Source organism: Cucurbita pepo, chromosome 8 (assembly GCF_057944985.1).
Source record: "Cucurbita pepo subsp. pepo isolate OVF chromosome 8, ASM5794498v1, whole genome shotgun sequence".
Taxonomy (NCBI): domain Eukaryota; kingdom Viridiplantae; phylum Streptophyta; class Magnoliopsida; order Cucurbitales; family Cucurbitaceae; genus Cucurbita; species Cucurbita pepo.
In genome coordinates this window covers 3,932,010-3,945,694 of record NC_141805.1, presented here as the reverse complement: position 1 = coordinate 3,945,694, position 13,685 = coordinate 3,932,010, and the positions used below count along the sequence as shown (strand labels likewise).

Here is a 13,685-nt window from a genome sequence, read left to right as displayed (position 1 = left end):
TCCATATCAAGATTGTTCGTTTTATAAACAATCAAATTCTCTTAAGAAATCCTCGAAATCCTCCGTTTAGAAATTCTATCTAGCTATATGGACATCCCTAATATATATAGACACATATAGATACGAGGCTCTTGTTGTCTAAATCACGGGAAAAATTTCTCTTCGACCTTGTTTCATTCTTTGAAAGAAGAATAAGTCCAATAATTTTTAATTTTGTATATAATAAATGTATGGAAATAATAAATCTATTCGAGCTATTATGTTTAGAAAATCAATGTATTGACCAAAAAATGTTGAACGGGTCCTAATTTAAAATTTATTAAAAAGGGAGGATATTAGAAAATATTTTCAATAAATATTGGCAAAATATTTTCTAAATTTTTTTTTCTTCCAACATAGGAAAAATAATTTTCAAGAAACTTCCACTTAATTTTGTGCTAATTATCCATTATGTAATTTGCTTATTACTAATTATATTGCTTGTTAAAATATAATTTTAGTTTATTAACGTTTGGCTTTATAAATTTTGAAAAGATATTCATATTATATTTAGTTGATCAAATTTAATTAAAAAAAAATTAATTTCAAACTAATAATAGCACAAAGCGTAATTTTAAGATTTATAGAAAAACTAAATTTTAAACGTTTGTAATACATAATTTGGGGGAGGTAGATGAGTATCTATAGTAGATGCTATACAATGTAAACCGCCCGTTGGTCTTCTTCTAGAATATTCTTAAAATATCTAGATATCTAGAAACTTCTCAATAATGGACTCATTGAGTTGGCTAATCAGTCTTCTACATAATTGGGCTTTCGGTTTGATTTTATTGGGCTAATGATGATCTTTTAACATAAAATGTCCGGGTTCGTATCCTATTTTGTCAACAATTACTTGCCAAATTCTTCAACTCTCTACAGTAATATTTCTCTCTCAATCTCTCAGTGTTTTCTTTCAGCCATATGTTCTTCTGAAGAGCTTTTTGTGATGGATCAAACATGGAGATTTGCAGGGGCGGAGAAGAAGCTGAATCAGCAATGAAGGAAGAAGGAGAAAGGGAAGAGAATGAGAATCTGCATATTCTGTGAAGGCTACTTAGGGTTCAATGGCAGTGGCAAGCATGATGGGGAAGGCTTGTGTTCGGTTGGTGGGAGTTTCAGTTTCATTCAACAAATAGACATTGTTTTCATGATTGCACCCATATTTGTTATGATGTCTGTTCTTATCTTTACTTTCTGCACTTCCATAGATCACAGTTCTACTTGGACAGCTCCATTATCACACCATGTGATCCAAAAATCTATTCAAATGAAATGAAAATCTACTTGAATCAAATTTGAGTTTCAACCCTTTGATTTCTTGGTTTAGATATATGTTTAACTAGTTAAAGTGTACAGGTTGACTCTAGAACTAAACTAATCTTACGTTTGACACTATGTCAAACGGGAAGGAAACAGGCCAATTTCTTAACTCAAATTCAATTGAAGTAGTAAAATATGATTGATTATAATCATACTTAACTGCAGGCTTAGCTTCGGAATATTATAATACTAACAACCTAACCCAGTTGTGTCATTCACAACATTATTGTATTACCACGGCTAGTAAGTTTATTTGGTATAATAAAGGAGCTGTCATCAGTTCTTCTCCATGCCTGCATAAAGGGACAGTCTTGTCTGGATGTGTTTTAGGCTTTCCTTGTTCAAGTTTTAATTGGGTGTCTCAGACTCTCTCAAAGAGGGCTTTTTGGGAAAAGTAGGGCTGTTTCCTTTTCTAAATATTAGTAAAAACCAAGTGGCTGTTAACTTATTTAACAATCCAGGGATGGCTGAGTTGCAATGAATGTGTTTTTATGCAGATGCATTTGACAGAGTTTCATATATAATTTAAAACAGCCTGCTATTACTATTTTCTACAACAACTTCCTGAATTAAACCTCCTATTTCCTATTTCCCCCAATCTAATATAAAAGTTTCTGATGAACATTGGTAACTAAATAGGTTATTCCAATAGGTTATTAAAAAAAGTAACGAAACTAAATTCAAATCTGATAGAAGTTCAAAAGTCATAGCCTAAAAGTGTATTTCACATATAATGATGTAGGTTTAGTGTGAGATCCCACATTGCTTGGAGAGGGAACGAAATATTCTTTATAAGGGTGTGGAAACCTCTCTCTAGTAACACGTTTAAAACCATGAGACTGACGACGATACGTAATAGGCCAAAACAGACAATATCTACTAACAGTGAGTTTGGGCTGTTAGAAATGGTATCAGAGTTAGACACTGAGCGGTGTGCCAACGAGAATACTAGACTCCCAAGAGGGGTGGATTGTGAGATCTCACATCGGTTGGAAAAGGGAACGAAACATTTCTTATAAGGGTGTGGAAACCGCCAACGAGGATACTAGACTCCCAAGAGGGGTGGATTGTGAGATCCCACATCGGTTGGAAAAGGGAACGAACATTTCTTATAAGGGTGTGGAAACCTCTCTCTAGTAGACGTGTTTAAAACTGTGAGGTTGAGACAATACGTAACAAGCCAAAACGAACAATATTAGCGGTGAGTTTGGACTGTTTTCATTATTTATGAGGAGACTTCTTTTGTTAAGGCTCATTTATGAGTATACTTTAAAGATTAATGTTCTGAATAGAAGCTGTAGTTGGGTTTGCATGAGAAGGGAGGAGAGAAGAAAGAAACAATAATGAAAGAGGTTATGAAAATGAAGAAACAAAGGAATTGTGGCCAGGTGGGTGTCGCGGCACTAAATGTCATCTAAGGCAATAAATCAATCAAACTCTACCCCAGATAGAAGCTACGCAATTATCGATCCCAGCCAATGAATGCCAATCCTTCTTTTATTTATATTTACATTCCTTCAAATTGACAAAACCAACTTTGGGAAGCCACGCGTGACGTTATACTCAATGCGACTTTCTTATTCTATTTTCTCTCTAATATCTTCAAGAACTGCACAGGTCTTTTTCCTAAGCTAATTGGGTTTTCTCTCCGATCTATCTTCTTCTTCTTCTCCTTCTAATGGATCATTTGTGAGTTTTCCTCCTATTCTATGTCACACACGAGAGAATTGCAGGTGGGAGCAGACACTGAAGCTGGGATGAAGGGGGAGAGAGAGCAGAAGAGGCAGAAGAACAGAGATCTTAATGATGTGTGGACATGTCTAGTTTTAGTTTTGGTAAGTGTATCAGGGGGGTTCGTGATGGGTTGGTGGGCGGTTCGGTTTCATAGATCACAGAAGCAACAATGGATGGTACCTTTTAGCCTTGTTTTGATGATCGCTCCCATCTTCATTTTGATCTCTATTTCCATCTCCTGTTTCTGCAGTTCCATGGACAGAACTTCTTCTTTAGTCTCATCCTTGGATAATGATCGACCACCTGAAATTAGATGATGAACAAGATTACATTACATTGTCTTTTTGGGCAAATGGGGGCTGGGATATTGGGGCTCCACCCCCACCAATTCTAGGGAGACTTGCCTGCTCTAAGGCCAGTTCTAGTTGGTTTCAAGGGGACCTGCCTGCCCTAGTTGTCATCATTTCACCAAGATTTACATGTCACTACTATATCATGAGAAATTTTTGTTTTTTCTTTAATGTTTATGGAAATAAGGTATTGGAAATCTGAATAGGAATTTTAAATCAAGAAGAATTCACAATCACCGGTACACAACTTTCTTATTCAGTTGCTTACTAGCTTTTACATAATTTTGTTCCCCCAAGACATGAATATCAGTACACGCAATGCCTTTCATGTTTAAGCATAGTTACGAGGAACAAAAAAAGAAAAAAAAAAAAAAAAAAAAAAAAAAGATTTCATGAGATTATTAAAGGCTCCTATATGTGAAAAAACTGGTGCATGTTCGGAAATGACTCCTCAGCTCAGTGCAGAACGACTAAAAAAAGAATATAGCATAAACTCTGGAAACGATCTAGACATGAGACTAGCTTCTGTCATAATACCACATAGGGAGATAAATTTCCACGAGAAGATGCAATAAAGGCATTCAGAGGCATCGAGTTCAAATATTATCCCTGAATAAAATTGTAGTGTTTTTTTTCCTTCTCCCTATTCATAGGACAAGATGGCATATGCAAAGGTGTATTACCTGCTCATAATTTTTTTTCTTGCCTAGGTCATATACTTCCATTGAACTGCTGTTCTCTTCTCGTGAACCCAAAAATACAATAGTGAATGAGCAAATTAAGAGCTAAATATGGCATTGAGGTCTCAATTATTAACGACTGAATTGCTATATGGTTTGTTTAAATTTGAGACTACAATGGTCAAATTGCACGTCTGAAAGAATGTATTATAAGAATGATTTTTATCTTATCTGTGGCAAATAATCCAGCTACTCTAATTCCACCAACTAAAGGATATCTTGCACTTGTGGGAAAAGACTAATAAAACAGTGAATGTGAGGAATAAGTGAGGTTAAGGCAACAATCAGCAGCAGGAACCTTGAGGAAAGGAAATTGATAATCCAATCTAAAGCAGAACATTAAAGACAAATAAAAGGCAAGTGAAGACTTCAAGTTCATTACCTCAATTGATGCTGGATTGCTCATCAGGGGAGATGCATGCATAACTACGAACCAAAAAAGACTGAGTGCAAAGGCTAAATTAAGAACTGGATCAAAGTGCAAACACATAAAAGTATTGGAAAATCAAAGTGTAAGTTCAATTTTATAGAAACGTAAACTACAAACCAGCCGAGCTTCTTACCAAGAACTAAAAAAATTATCACAAGATTGGCAGGAGAACTAGAGAGACTCTTAGCTGTTAGAAATCACGACTCTCCACAATAGTATGATATTGTTCACTTTGAGCATAAGCTCTCATGGCTTTGCTCTGGGCTTCCCCAAAAGGTCTCATGTCAATGGAGATAGTATTTCTCACTTATAAACCCATGATCTTCCACTAAATTAACCAATGTGGGACTCACCCCCAATAATCCTCAACATTAGCTTCGTCAAGAACTTCGATAAAACTAGGCAGCAAAACAAGCGTATCCATTGTTGTCCCCAAGAATGTGTAAACCTTACGGGGAGCAAGGGGCAAGTAGGTTAATCTGAAAGAAATTTATTTTACTTAACAAGATAGGGGACCTTGAAAGACTATATCTGAGGTGATTGGCCTCGTTCAAAGTTAATCGCTCAAAATGAAATCGGAATTCAAGTTCAGTAACCCAAAAGTTCAAAATGAGCAGAATCAGTACCAGAATATAAAATATAGTGATGATGGAGAACCGGAAGAAGTTAAAGCAACCCGCGAGTAATTTGGGGCCCCATGTGAGCACAAGAACCGCATAGTAGGACAACATTCATGAAGTAGCCAAGGAACCTGAAGGAATTGATGACTTCCATTCATTAATTGGATAATCGGAACAATCGGAGCAGATCTCCTGCTTCTTGGGGCGAATAGTCGCTTCCAGAGATCGGACGCCAGATTTAACAACTCCGTCCCTTGATCGGCAGTAGCGAAGAATTTCTCTGAAGGAATGAGAGAAGAATTCAATGCGTTTTGGAAATGAAGTTCCGACGAGATTTGCAGAGCCCCCGCCAGCGGGAAGAGATTGAAGCCATCCTCAAGTTTAACGGGAAGCTGAAGATGGTGACGATGATGAGCTTAAAATTGGGGAAATTAGCTAAATCATTGCTTAAGCCTAATTGAGCTGGATACATGATAGCCAACCTTACAAAATTTAAATGGTAACGCATATATATGCCTATTTATGCTATTTGGGTTAATATTATGAGCTCTAGAATTTAGTATTGAATTCCACGTAACATTGGGTTAACTAAGTATCTTGCCTTGTAGAAACGTTTAGAGCGTAATCCCTAATCATGAACTAACCCATAGAAGTTAGTGTCTACTTGGTCATAAAAGGTATACTAATGCTTTAGCCTGATTGTGCTTAATGGAGAGTCATGGTCTTATAATGTTCCAACCCCAAGGAGGTGGATTGTGATGTCTCATATTAGTTGGGGAGGAGAACAAAACACCCTTTGTAATGATGTGGAAACCTTCCCTTAACAGACGCGTTTTAAAGTCTTGAGGGAAAGCCCAAAGAGGACAATATCTGCTAGCGGTGAGTCTGGGTCGTTACAAATGGTATCAGAGTTAGACACCGGACGATGTGTCATGTCAGCCTTCTCGCTATTCCCTGAAAGGGGATGACATGAGGCGGTGTGCCAGTAAGGACGTTGGGCCCCAAAGGGAGGTGGATTGTGATGTCCCACGTTAGTTAGGGAGGAGAACAAAACACTATTTATAAGGGTGTGAAAACCTTTCCCTAACAGAAGCGTTTTAAAGCCTTGAGGGGAAGCTCGAAAGGGAAAGCCCAATGAATGAGGACAATATCTGCTAGCGGTGAGTCTGGGTCGTTACATGGTATGTACAAGTAGTTTATCGTAAGGGAAAGTCCAATAAGGACAATATCTGCTAGCGGTGAGTCTGTTCATGAGGTAGACAATTTATTGTTCCAACTCGCAATAGGTGGTATGAACAAAATGTTCCAATCTAAAAAGATGATATGATAGGTAATTTTTACTTAACTTGGAAAAGGTAGATGTTTCCCGTATCAAAACCATACAAGAAATTAGTGGGTTGTGACCCTCATTTGTTGTAGGCAGACAAGGTGGCAACACAGAAGTGGCGCCCAACCGGTTAAGTAAGGGTCGAGATAGACAAGTGTGATGATGCGATCGAGGAAGACAATGCATCATCCAATACAACATTCAATTGACACAAGTTAATTAGTTAATTAGATTTAAAATATTATTAGCTAATCTAATAATTTTAAATTTCATTCCTTTAATAAACTTGTATTTATATTAAATATATTAATTTTGGTAAATTAACATGAATTAGTTAATTAATTAAAGGGAACAAACAACCCCTAAAATCCAAGCAAATAATAATTAAGTTTAAATTGCACAAAATTGAAATTATGACATAATTTCTGTAATTTTATTATTTAATTTTCTTGTCCTATTCACACTTTTCCCCATTTGTTTTTGTGGGATTTTTCTTCTTCTTCCTCCCGTCCTTCCCTTTTCTTTGAACATCCGAGCGCCGTACCGGAGATTCTCCCTCGAATCCGATCTCAAGGAGCTTCCTTTTGAACCATTAACAGGTTCTTTCTCTCTTCTTGCCTTTCGATCTTCCTCTGTTCCTCCGCCTTCTCTTCTCAATCTCTGTTGACTTTGGAAATTTCTTTTCCGAGAGTTAGGGCTAGGGTTTATATTCAGGAAAGCTAAAGATGCAGCAACCACCGCAAATGATGCCGATGATGCCTTCATTTCCCCCCACCAATATCACTTCCGAGCAGATTCAAAAGGCATTCTCCTTCTCCTTCTCTTTCTTCTTTAAATCTTAAACGCTTATTTATGATGTGTTTGATTTGATGGAGCTCTGTTTATCGCCGTGGATGTGATTTTGAAATGCAACTGCTTTTGTTCTTCATAAGTTAATAGCTCTTACATGAATGACTCCTTTAATGACTGGATGTTTGCAGACGGAAAGAAGCAAGTAAAGTAGGCCCCTTGATGGGAGTATTATTTTAGGGATGTTGCAGTAGTTGGAGACCATTATATAATTATTTTTTAACCCTTTTCACAGACTATCTGAATCTCTAGGTTTGCAGTTGATTTTTTTTTTTTCATTACACGAACATGGGGGGAACATATGTCGGTTCACTCATTCTTCTTTTTCTATGAGCTTGTATTATTATTCATCTCTTGTTAATTAGGGCAAGTGGTTATTGTTCTTGCTTAATTGAAATGTGCCATGATGGACTAATGTCTTCAATTGAGAATTGATAATGACAAGGTAATTTGAAATCAATATATTTAACTGAATAAACTAATATGGATTTAGTTAAGTGCTCAAGATCAGATCCTTGTTATCATGTTTGAGTTAAAGTTATCAACAACGAATACTTTTTACTGCGTGCAGTATCTGGATGAGAACAAAAAGTTGATATTGGCCATACTTGACAACCAAAATCTGGGGAAACTTAACGAATGTGCTCAGTAAGTTGTTGTGTATGGTTTTGATTCTCTCTATATGCGCTTCTACCTTTGTTAATGGAGTCCATGAAGTTGTTGCATTGATTTTATGTAAATTTCCTGTGGTACTAAAAACATATAGTTCAAAGTGGTTTGTGTCATGTATATAAGTAGTTGATTTACTGCTCACCGCTAGCAGATAGTGTCCTCTTTTGGCTTTCCCTTCCGGGCTTCCCCTCAAGGTTTTTAAAACACGTTGCTAGGGAAAGCTTTCCACCCCCTTATAAAGAATGTTTCATTCTCCTCCTCAACCAATGTGGGATCTCACAATCCACCCCCCTTCGGGGCCTAGCTTCTTTATTGGCACTTGTTCCCTTCTCCAATCGATGTGGGACCCCAATCCACCCCCTTTCAAGGTCCAGTGTCATTTCTGGCACATTGTCTCGTGTCCATTCCCCTTTGGGGTTCTGCCTCTAGCTAGCACGTCGTCCGGTGTCTGGTTCTGATGCCATTTGTAACGGTCGAAGCCTACCGCTAACAGATATTGTCTTCTTTGGGCTTTTCCTTTCGGGCTTTCCCTCAAGGTTTTTTAAACGCGTCTGCTAGGGAGAGGTTTCCATACCCTTATAAAGAATGTTTCGTTCTCCTCTCCAACCGATGTGGGATCTCACATTTACCTTGCATGTTATTTGAAAGTAAGGATTATGAATCTTGAAATTCATGAGCTGAGGGGTCTCTGGGTGCTGGCTTTCTACACTATAAATCTTGCTTCTATTGCTGCATTTTTTAGTTAGGTATCTAGATCGAGTTTGCATTTCACAGACTGAACTCTCTTTTGCAATCTATTTCACATATTAATGAAATGGTCTTTGTTCCGATCAAGTATGCGTTTCTTATCTAAAATGAGATCAAATATGTGCTTCAGAATTGATATAAGGTAGTACATTTGTGAATATTTCGAGTCAAGTACGGTACAGTCGTTTTTAATTTTTGATAGGTTTACATCATTTGCATCCTTTGGTATGCAATCATGTGCCTTTGTGTTTATATGGACTGCTAAAGTGTTGTATTTTCTAAAACTATTTGTCTTACATGGCTTTCGATTTCCCCACATGTATTTTACTTGAGTTCCATTTCGTCCCCATGTACTTGTAGTGTGCATGAGCTTGTACTTGAGTTAATACAATTCTCGTAATTAGGTACCAAGCCCAACTTCAGAAGAATTTGATGTATTTAGCTGCAATTGCTGATGCCCAGCCACAGGCACCAGCTATGCCTCCACAGGTTGGTAATTAATTAGGCCTCTGCTTCCCCTAAATTGATGTTGTATTGTACGTCGTTCTTACCTGTGTTAGAATGGTCAGATGGCTCCACATCCTGCAATGCAGCAAGGGGGTTATTATATGCAGCACCCTCAGGCAGCTATAATGGCACAGCAATCAGGACTTTTCCCTCCAAAAGTTCCATTGCAGTTCGGAAACCCTCATCAATTACAGGATCCACAACAGCAGATACACCAGCAACACCAGCAAGCAATGCAAGGGCAAATGGGACTAAGACCTATGGGAGGGGCCAACAATGGCATGCATCACCCACACCATCCCGAGGGGACCCTTGGGGGTGCTGGTGCTGGAGGGCCTGCTCGAAGTTCCGGGCAAACCGATGCCCGTGGAGGTGGCAAGCAGGACTCTGGTGATGTGGGAGGTGCTGATGGTCAGGGGAGCTCAGCTGCTGGTCGGGGTGGCGATGGAGAGGAAACTAAGTAACGTAGCCTGACGACTGTTTCCACATGTTAATAGTAGGTGCTTCGTACGGTAGAACTTCCATGCTCTGGTGATATTAGTAGATTGAGCGAAGAACCCAAAGTTCTCAGTTTTAGTTTAAGCAAAATGTCTAGGTAATTCGCGTTATTAGAGTCTTGGCATGCAGTTGAATTCCATACTTGGTAATAGAAGGCAGACGTAGTTTGAAGAGGCAGTGGTGGACTGGTAGAGATCAGTTTCACTTTTATCCCATTTTGTAAACAACTTTCTAAGGATCGGTAGGATTTTAGAATATACTTCTACCGAAGGTTTCTAGCAATCTGTTCTTCAACTGACTTCAAACTTTTGAATGCAATGGAAAGTTGTTCAACAATGATTCCACAATTACGAGAGAAACAAGACTGTAAATGTAGTTTCTAGCTATAGAGCTCTAAACCACTCGCTTGTTGCAGAAACTTTTGACATTTATCCAATTCCAACCAGTTAAAATCAAACACTCATCTGTTTCATTACATCTGTTTACACAAATCCCAGAAAAGCCTATGCAATATATGAACCCTTCCTTAGCAGTCAGCACTTTCCTAGTACGTACATGTTACAACTCCTAAACTTCTACTCTTCTTAGTTGATTTACTCAGCTGAAATACAGGGTGCCTGCATAGCTTCCTCACCCCTTTTCTCAAACTTAGCCACTCACTTGTTTCACATCCATATCTGGTTGGAGTGCTTCCAGAAGCTGAATGGTATTGCTCTTCTTCTTCTTCTTCTTTCTCTTCAAGGCTTTCGTACTTTCCTCCATAAGTGTAGTCAGCTCTATCTAAACTGTTACATCTTGCATTATCGCTTGCAGTGGAATCGATAGCATTTGGCAGTTTCGTGGAGGATTCACCAATGGTTGAGTTTGAAGATTTTGTGTTAGTATTGTGGTTGGGAGGATCCAAGCAAGAGGACTGCTGGTTGGCCTCTGATTCTTCCCTTCCTTGGAGGATCTTAAGAATAAGGACCTTTAACAAGTTCATTACTTGTACAGCATGAATTAATGCAGTCAAGGGATCAGCCATCTGCAACAAATTAAGAGAACTTCTGCTTGTTAGTTCGTAAGAGTACCCGTATTTGTGATATTATTAGCCGAACATAAAGAGATTATCGTCTACTCCAAGGGTAGAGTTCTTGCAATCATATCAACCAACAACGACGATCTACCAAATAAATAGGTTGAGGCTTATGAGTTGACCACACACCTGGGTCATGTTCGGTGCAAAAACCATTGCGATGTTGCGTGCATTCATCTTGTTGTACGTCTCATGTTGCACGACATCTGCCATCAAATTGATAGCCCAGTCAAGGATGGCAGCCTCCATGGGAGGGAGTAGTTTAACAAGTTGAATGCAGTGTTCTTCTGTGTTGCATTGCATCACTTGTTCTGGGGTTAGCGTGTCAAGCACTCCTGTAGGAAGTTCTCTAAGCCATGCCTATAGATGGGACAAACACTAGCTCTTAGAAGATCGCACCAAAAATGATAAAAACAAGATGCCAAGTAAATCTCAATGTTCTTTGCATATCCAACTTTGGCAGTCAACAAACTTCTAAAATGGAACATAAAGTTCCAATGCACAAAAACAAAAAACGAAGGAATGAGGAAAAGATGATTATGACAGTCCAGTCCAAGTCTACTACTAGTAGATATTGTCTACTTTAGCTCATTACGTATCGTCGTCAACCTCACGATTTTAAAACACATCTATTCGGAAGAGGCTTTCACACCCTTTTAAGGAGTGTTTCGTTCCATTTTCCAATCGACGTAAGATCTCACAATAATAGTATCAATTAAAGTCAATGAGAATACCTTAATCAAGCCTGCTAAACAGTGAACATCGATTCCTCGTGGCACTATGCCTCTATTTAGTTGGTTTCGGACAAACTCTTCCTGACTATTCTCAGCGTTTATTCGAAAAATCCCTTCTGCCTTCAATGGTGAAAAGGATTAAAAGTCATCAAGAACAAAGTGAAGGTCTCAACAAGCTAGAAAACATTACCAAACGGTAATCAATCAATCAATACATACTTTTAGACCTCCCTCTGAATACAATCGCTTTTGCATCATAAGAAGAATCGTTGGCACACTATTTCCTCTATCATCATAAGAACACTGCATTGACTTCGCAGAAACTCCAAAAACACTAGCACTGGATCACAAGAATGCAATCGAGGAATATGGATAATAAGTAATCTCCCAAATGATTTCATCACAAACAAAAAGAATCAAATCGATGCAAGCAATGCAACCATGAGTTCTCCCTACAAATTGGTTCATTACGAGAGTTTTTGGGAAAACCAAAAGCAAAACCATAAGAGCTTAAGACTCAAAATTAACGATATCATGTCAGGAGATTTGTGATTCCTAACATCATGCCGCTAAAATAATCGCTTACTTTCAATTCAAACGACAATCCAGAGTTCAAAGAACAGTGACAGAAACCAATTTCGCAAAAGAGCTCACCTGGCGCTAGGCGCTCTGGTTGGCACCTCAGGCTCGAACTCCGTAGGCAAACCCAGAAACCCATTAAACCTATCAAACGTAACATGAGAAACATGCCTGACATTCACAGGCGAGCTGATATCCATCGAAGAAACATCATCCCTTTCAACGCTGCAAGTAACCAACGATTTCCTCAATGCAGTGACCAAAATGTCAAGAATCTGAAACTGATTGCCATTGTTACTATGCTTCGTAGCTTCCTCCTGCTTGTCCTCATCGCTATCAGAGATCGAATTTCTCAAAACAGAGCCATACCCATTTCGATTTACACAAACCCCAACCCCATCTCCATAATAATCGTCCTCGTCTTCCTCCTCCTCCTCTTCTTCCTCGTCGTCGCTATCGTAATACGAGCTCGGCGGAGGCGGCGGCCGCTTGAATTCCTCCACTTCGACATGTCCACACGATTTGGATCGAAACAAGCGAGTCATGGATGGTTCTTGCTTGAAAACAAATGAAGGGTAAAGATTGAGAAGATGTGAAACAAATTTATGGGGTTATGAGAAAGAAAAGAAGGGGATAATGTGCATGAAATTTTTTGTTGGGTTCTGTTATATTTGGTTGTTTCAGTGGAATTTGGAAGTGATACGAAGAGTGTGATTATGTTTTGGAACATTACAGAGTGGAAATGGAAGGGAAGAGAGGGCAGTGATGAATTTTGAATTGGGACCCTTTCCTTTGAATCATTGCATTCATGTTCTTTTCTTTTCCTCTGTTTCCTTTTGGCTGCCATGGAATTCCAAGTACCAATCTGTTGGCTGTCTCATTAATGGCTTTCCTTTCCACAATTTCTAAGTGAATTACTCGATTTGGTAATGAAATCGAACACAATTTTGAAAAACAATGAGACGGGTATCGATCGTAACGACTCGATTGTGTGATTACGTTTGGTTGGAACTTTTGGAAAATATATTGCATCAAGAATTAACATCTAAATTTACAATAAGATATTAGAAGAAAGAAATTAGCATAAAAAGGTTGAGTGTTTTGTAAAAGAGGAATTGGATTTGTTATGCATTGATTGAATTGCATTGTGTTTGTTATTATGCTTAGAGAGAATCACATGGGCACATGGGCTTTTGTGGTCCTTCTATCACCCTTTCATTATTATTTTAAATTACAATAAAAGTATTATTTTTTTAAAAAAATTATAAAACCAATTATTTTACCTATTATTTAAAAAATCATACTTATGTACCGTGTGTATATATATATATATACACGCACGGTTCAACCCAACCATTGTATGGATAATTATATTTATGTTAATAAAATGATTTAGGTATTTTAGAAAAAATGTTTACAAATTTTAGGACTAGATTGACTACTATCCAATATAAATACCCT

The 13,685-nt window shown here is 38.1% G+C and overlaps 2 protein-coding genes, 1 long non-coding RNA gene and 1 other non-coding gene across 4 annotated transcripts; 2 read left to right on the top strand and 2 right to left on the bottom strand.

The window, feature by feature from the left end:
* Positions 1 to 2,013: 2,013 nt before the first annotated feature.
* LOC111800681 (uncharacterized) lies at positions 2,014 to 5,744 on the bottom strand. Its single transcript, XR_015422237.1, has 3 exons — positions 5,243 to 5,744; positions 4,569 to 5,095; positions 2,014 to 3,399 (listed from the first exon to the last, which is right to left on the bottom strand). It is a non-coding gene; the product is annotated as an uncharacterized LOC111800681 (transcript).
* LOC147791381 (uncharacterized) lies at positions 2,901 to 3,705 on the top strand. Its single transcript, XR_015422238.1, has 2 exons — positions 2,901 to 2,979; positions 3,096 to 3,705. It is a non-coding gene; the product is annotated as an uncharacterized LOC147791381 (long non-coding RNA).
* Positions 5,745 to 7,003: 1,259 nt separating the features above from the next.
* On the top strand, positions 7,004 to 10,183 carry LOC111800678 (GRF1-interacting factor 3). The gene is made up of 5 exons (XM_023684483.2): positions 7,004 to 7,162; positions 7,259 to 7,366; positions 7,984 to 8,060; positions 9,236 to 9,320; positions 9,401 to 10,183. Exons 2-5 carry the CDS (start codon positions 7,289 to 7,291, stop codon positions 9,800 to 9,802), a joined length of 642 nt encoding a protein of 213 aa, XP_023540251.1. The 5' UTR covers positions 7,004 to 7,162; positions 7,259 to 7,288; the 3' UTR covers positions 9,803 to 10,183.
* A 59-nt stretch (positions 10,184 to 10,242) lies between these two features.
* Positions 10,243 to 13,039, bottom strand: LOC111800677 (rho GTPase-activating protein 3). Its single transcript, XM_023684482.2, has 5 exons — positions 12,300 to 13,039; positions 11,865 to 11,985; positions 11,646 to 11,765; positions 11,041 to 11,271; positions 10,243 to 10,860 (listed from the first exon to the last, which is right to left on the bottom strand). Exons 1-5 carry the CDS (start codon positions 12,767 to 12,769, stop codon positions 10,381 to 10,383), a joined length of 1,422 nt encoding a protein of 473 aa, XP_023540250.2. The 5' UTR covers positions 12,770 to 13,039; the 3' UTR covers positions 10,243 to 10,380.
* Between the last annotated feature and the right edge of the window lie 646 nt (positions 13,040 to 13,685).

Coding starts and splice junctions, on each gene's coding strand:
- LOC111800677 (XM_023684482.2), bottom strand. CDS start 12,769: ATGACTCGCTTGTTTCGATCCAAATCGTGTGGACATGTCGAAGTGGAG. Junction 11,986..12,299: donor ACCAGAGCGCCTAGCGCCAG/GTGAGCTCTTTT, acceptor CTTGTGATCCAG/TGCTAGTGTTTTTGGAGTTT. Junction 11,766..11,864: donor ATTCAGAGGGAGGTCTAAAA/GTATGTATTGAT, acceptor TCACCATTGAAG/GCAGAAGGGATTTTTCGAAT.
- LOC111800678 (XM_023684483.2), top strand. CDS start 7,289: ATGCAGCAACCACCGCAAATGATGCCGATGATGCCTTCATTTCCCCCC. Junction 8,061..9,235: donor AAACTTAACGAATGTGCTCA/GTAAGTTGTTGT, acceptor TCTCGTAATTAG/GTACCAAGCCCAACTTCAGA. Junction 9,321..9,400: donor CACCAGCTATGCCTCCACAG/GTTGGTAATTAA, acceptor TAGAATGGTCAG/ATGGCTCCACATCCTGCAAT.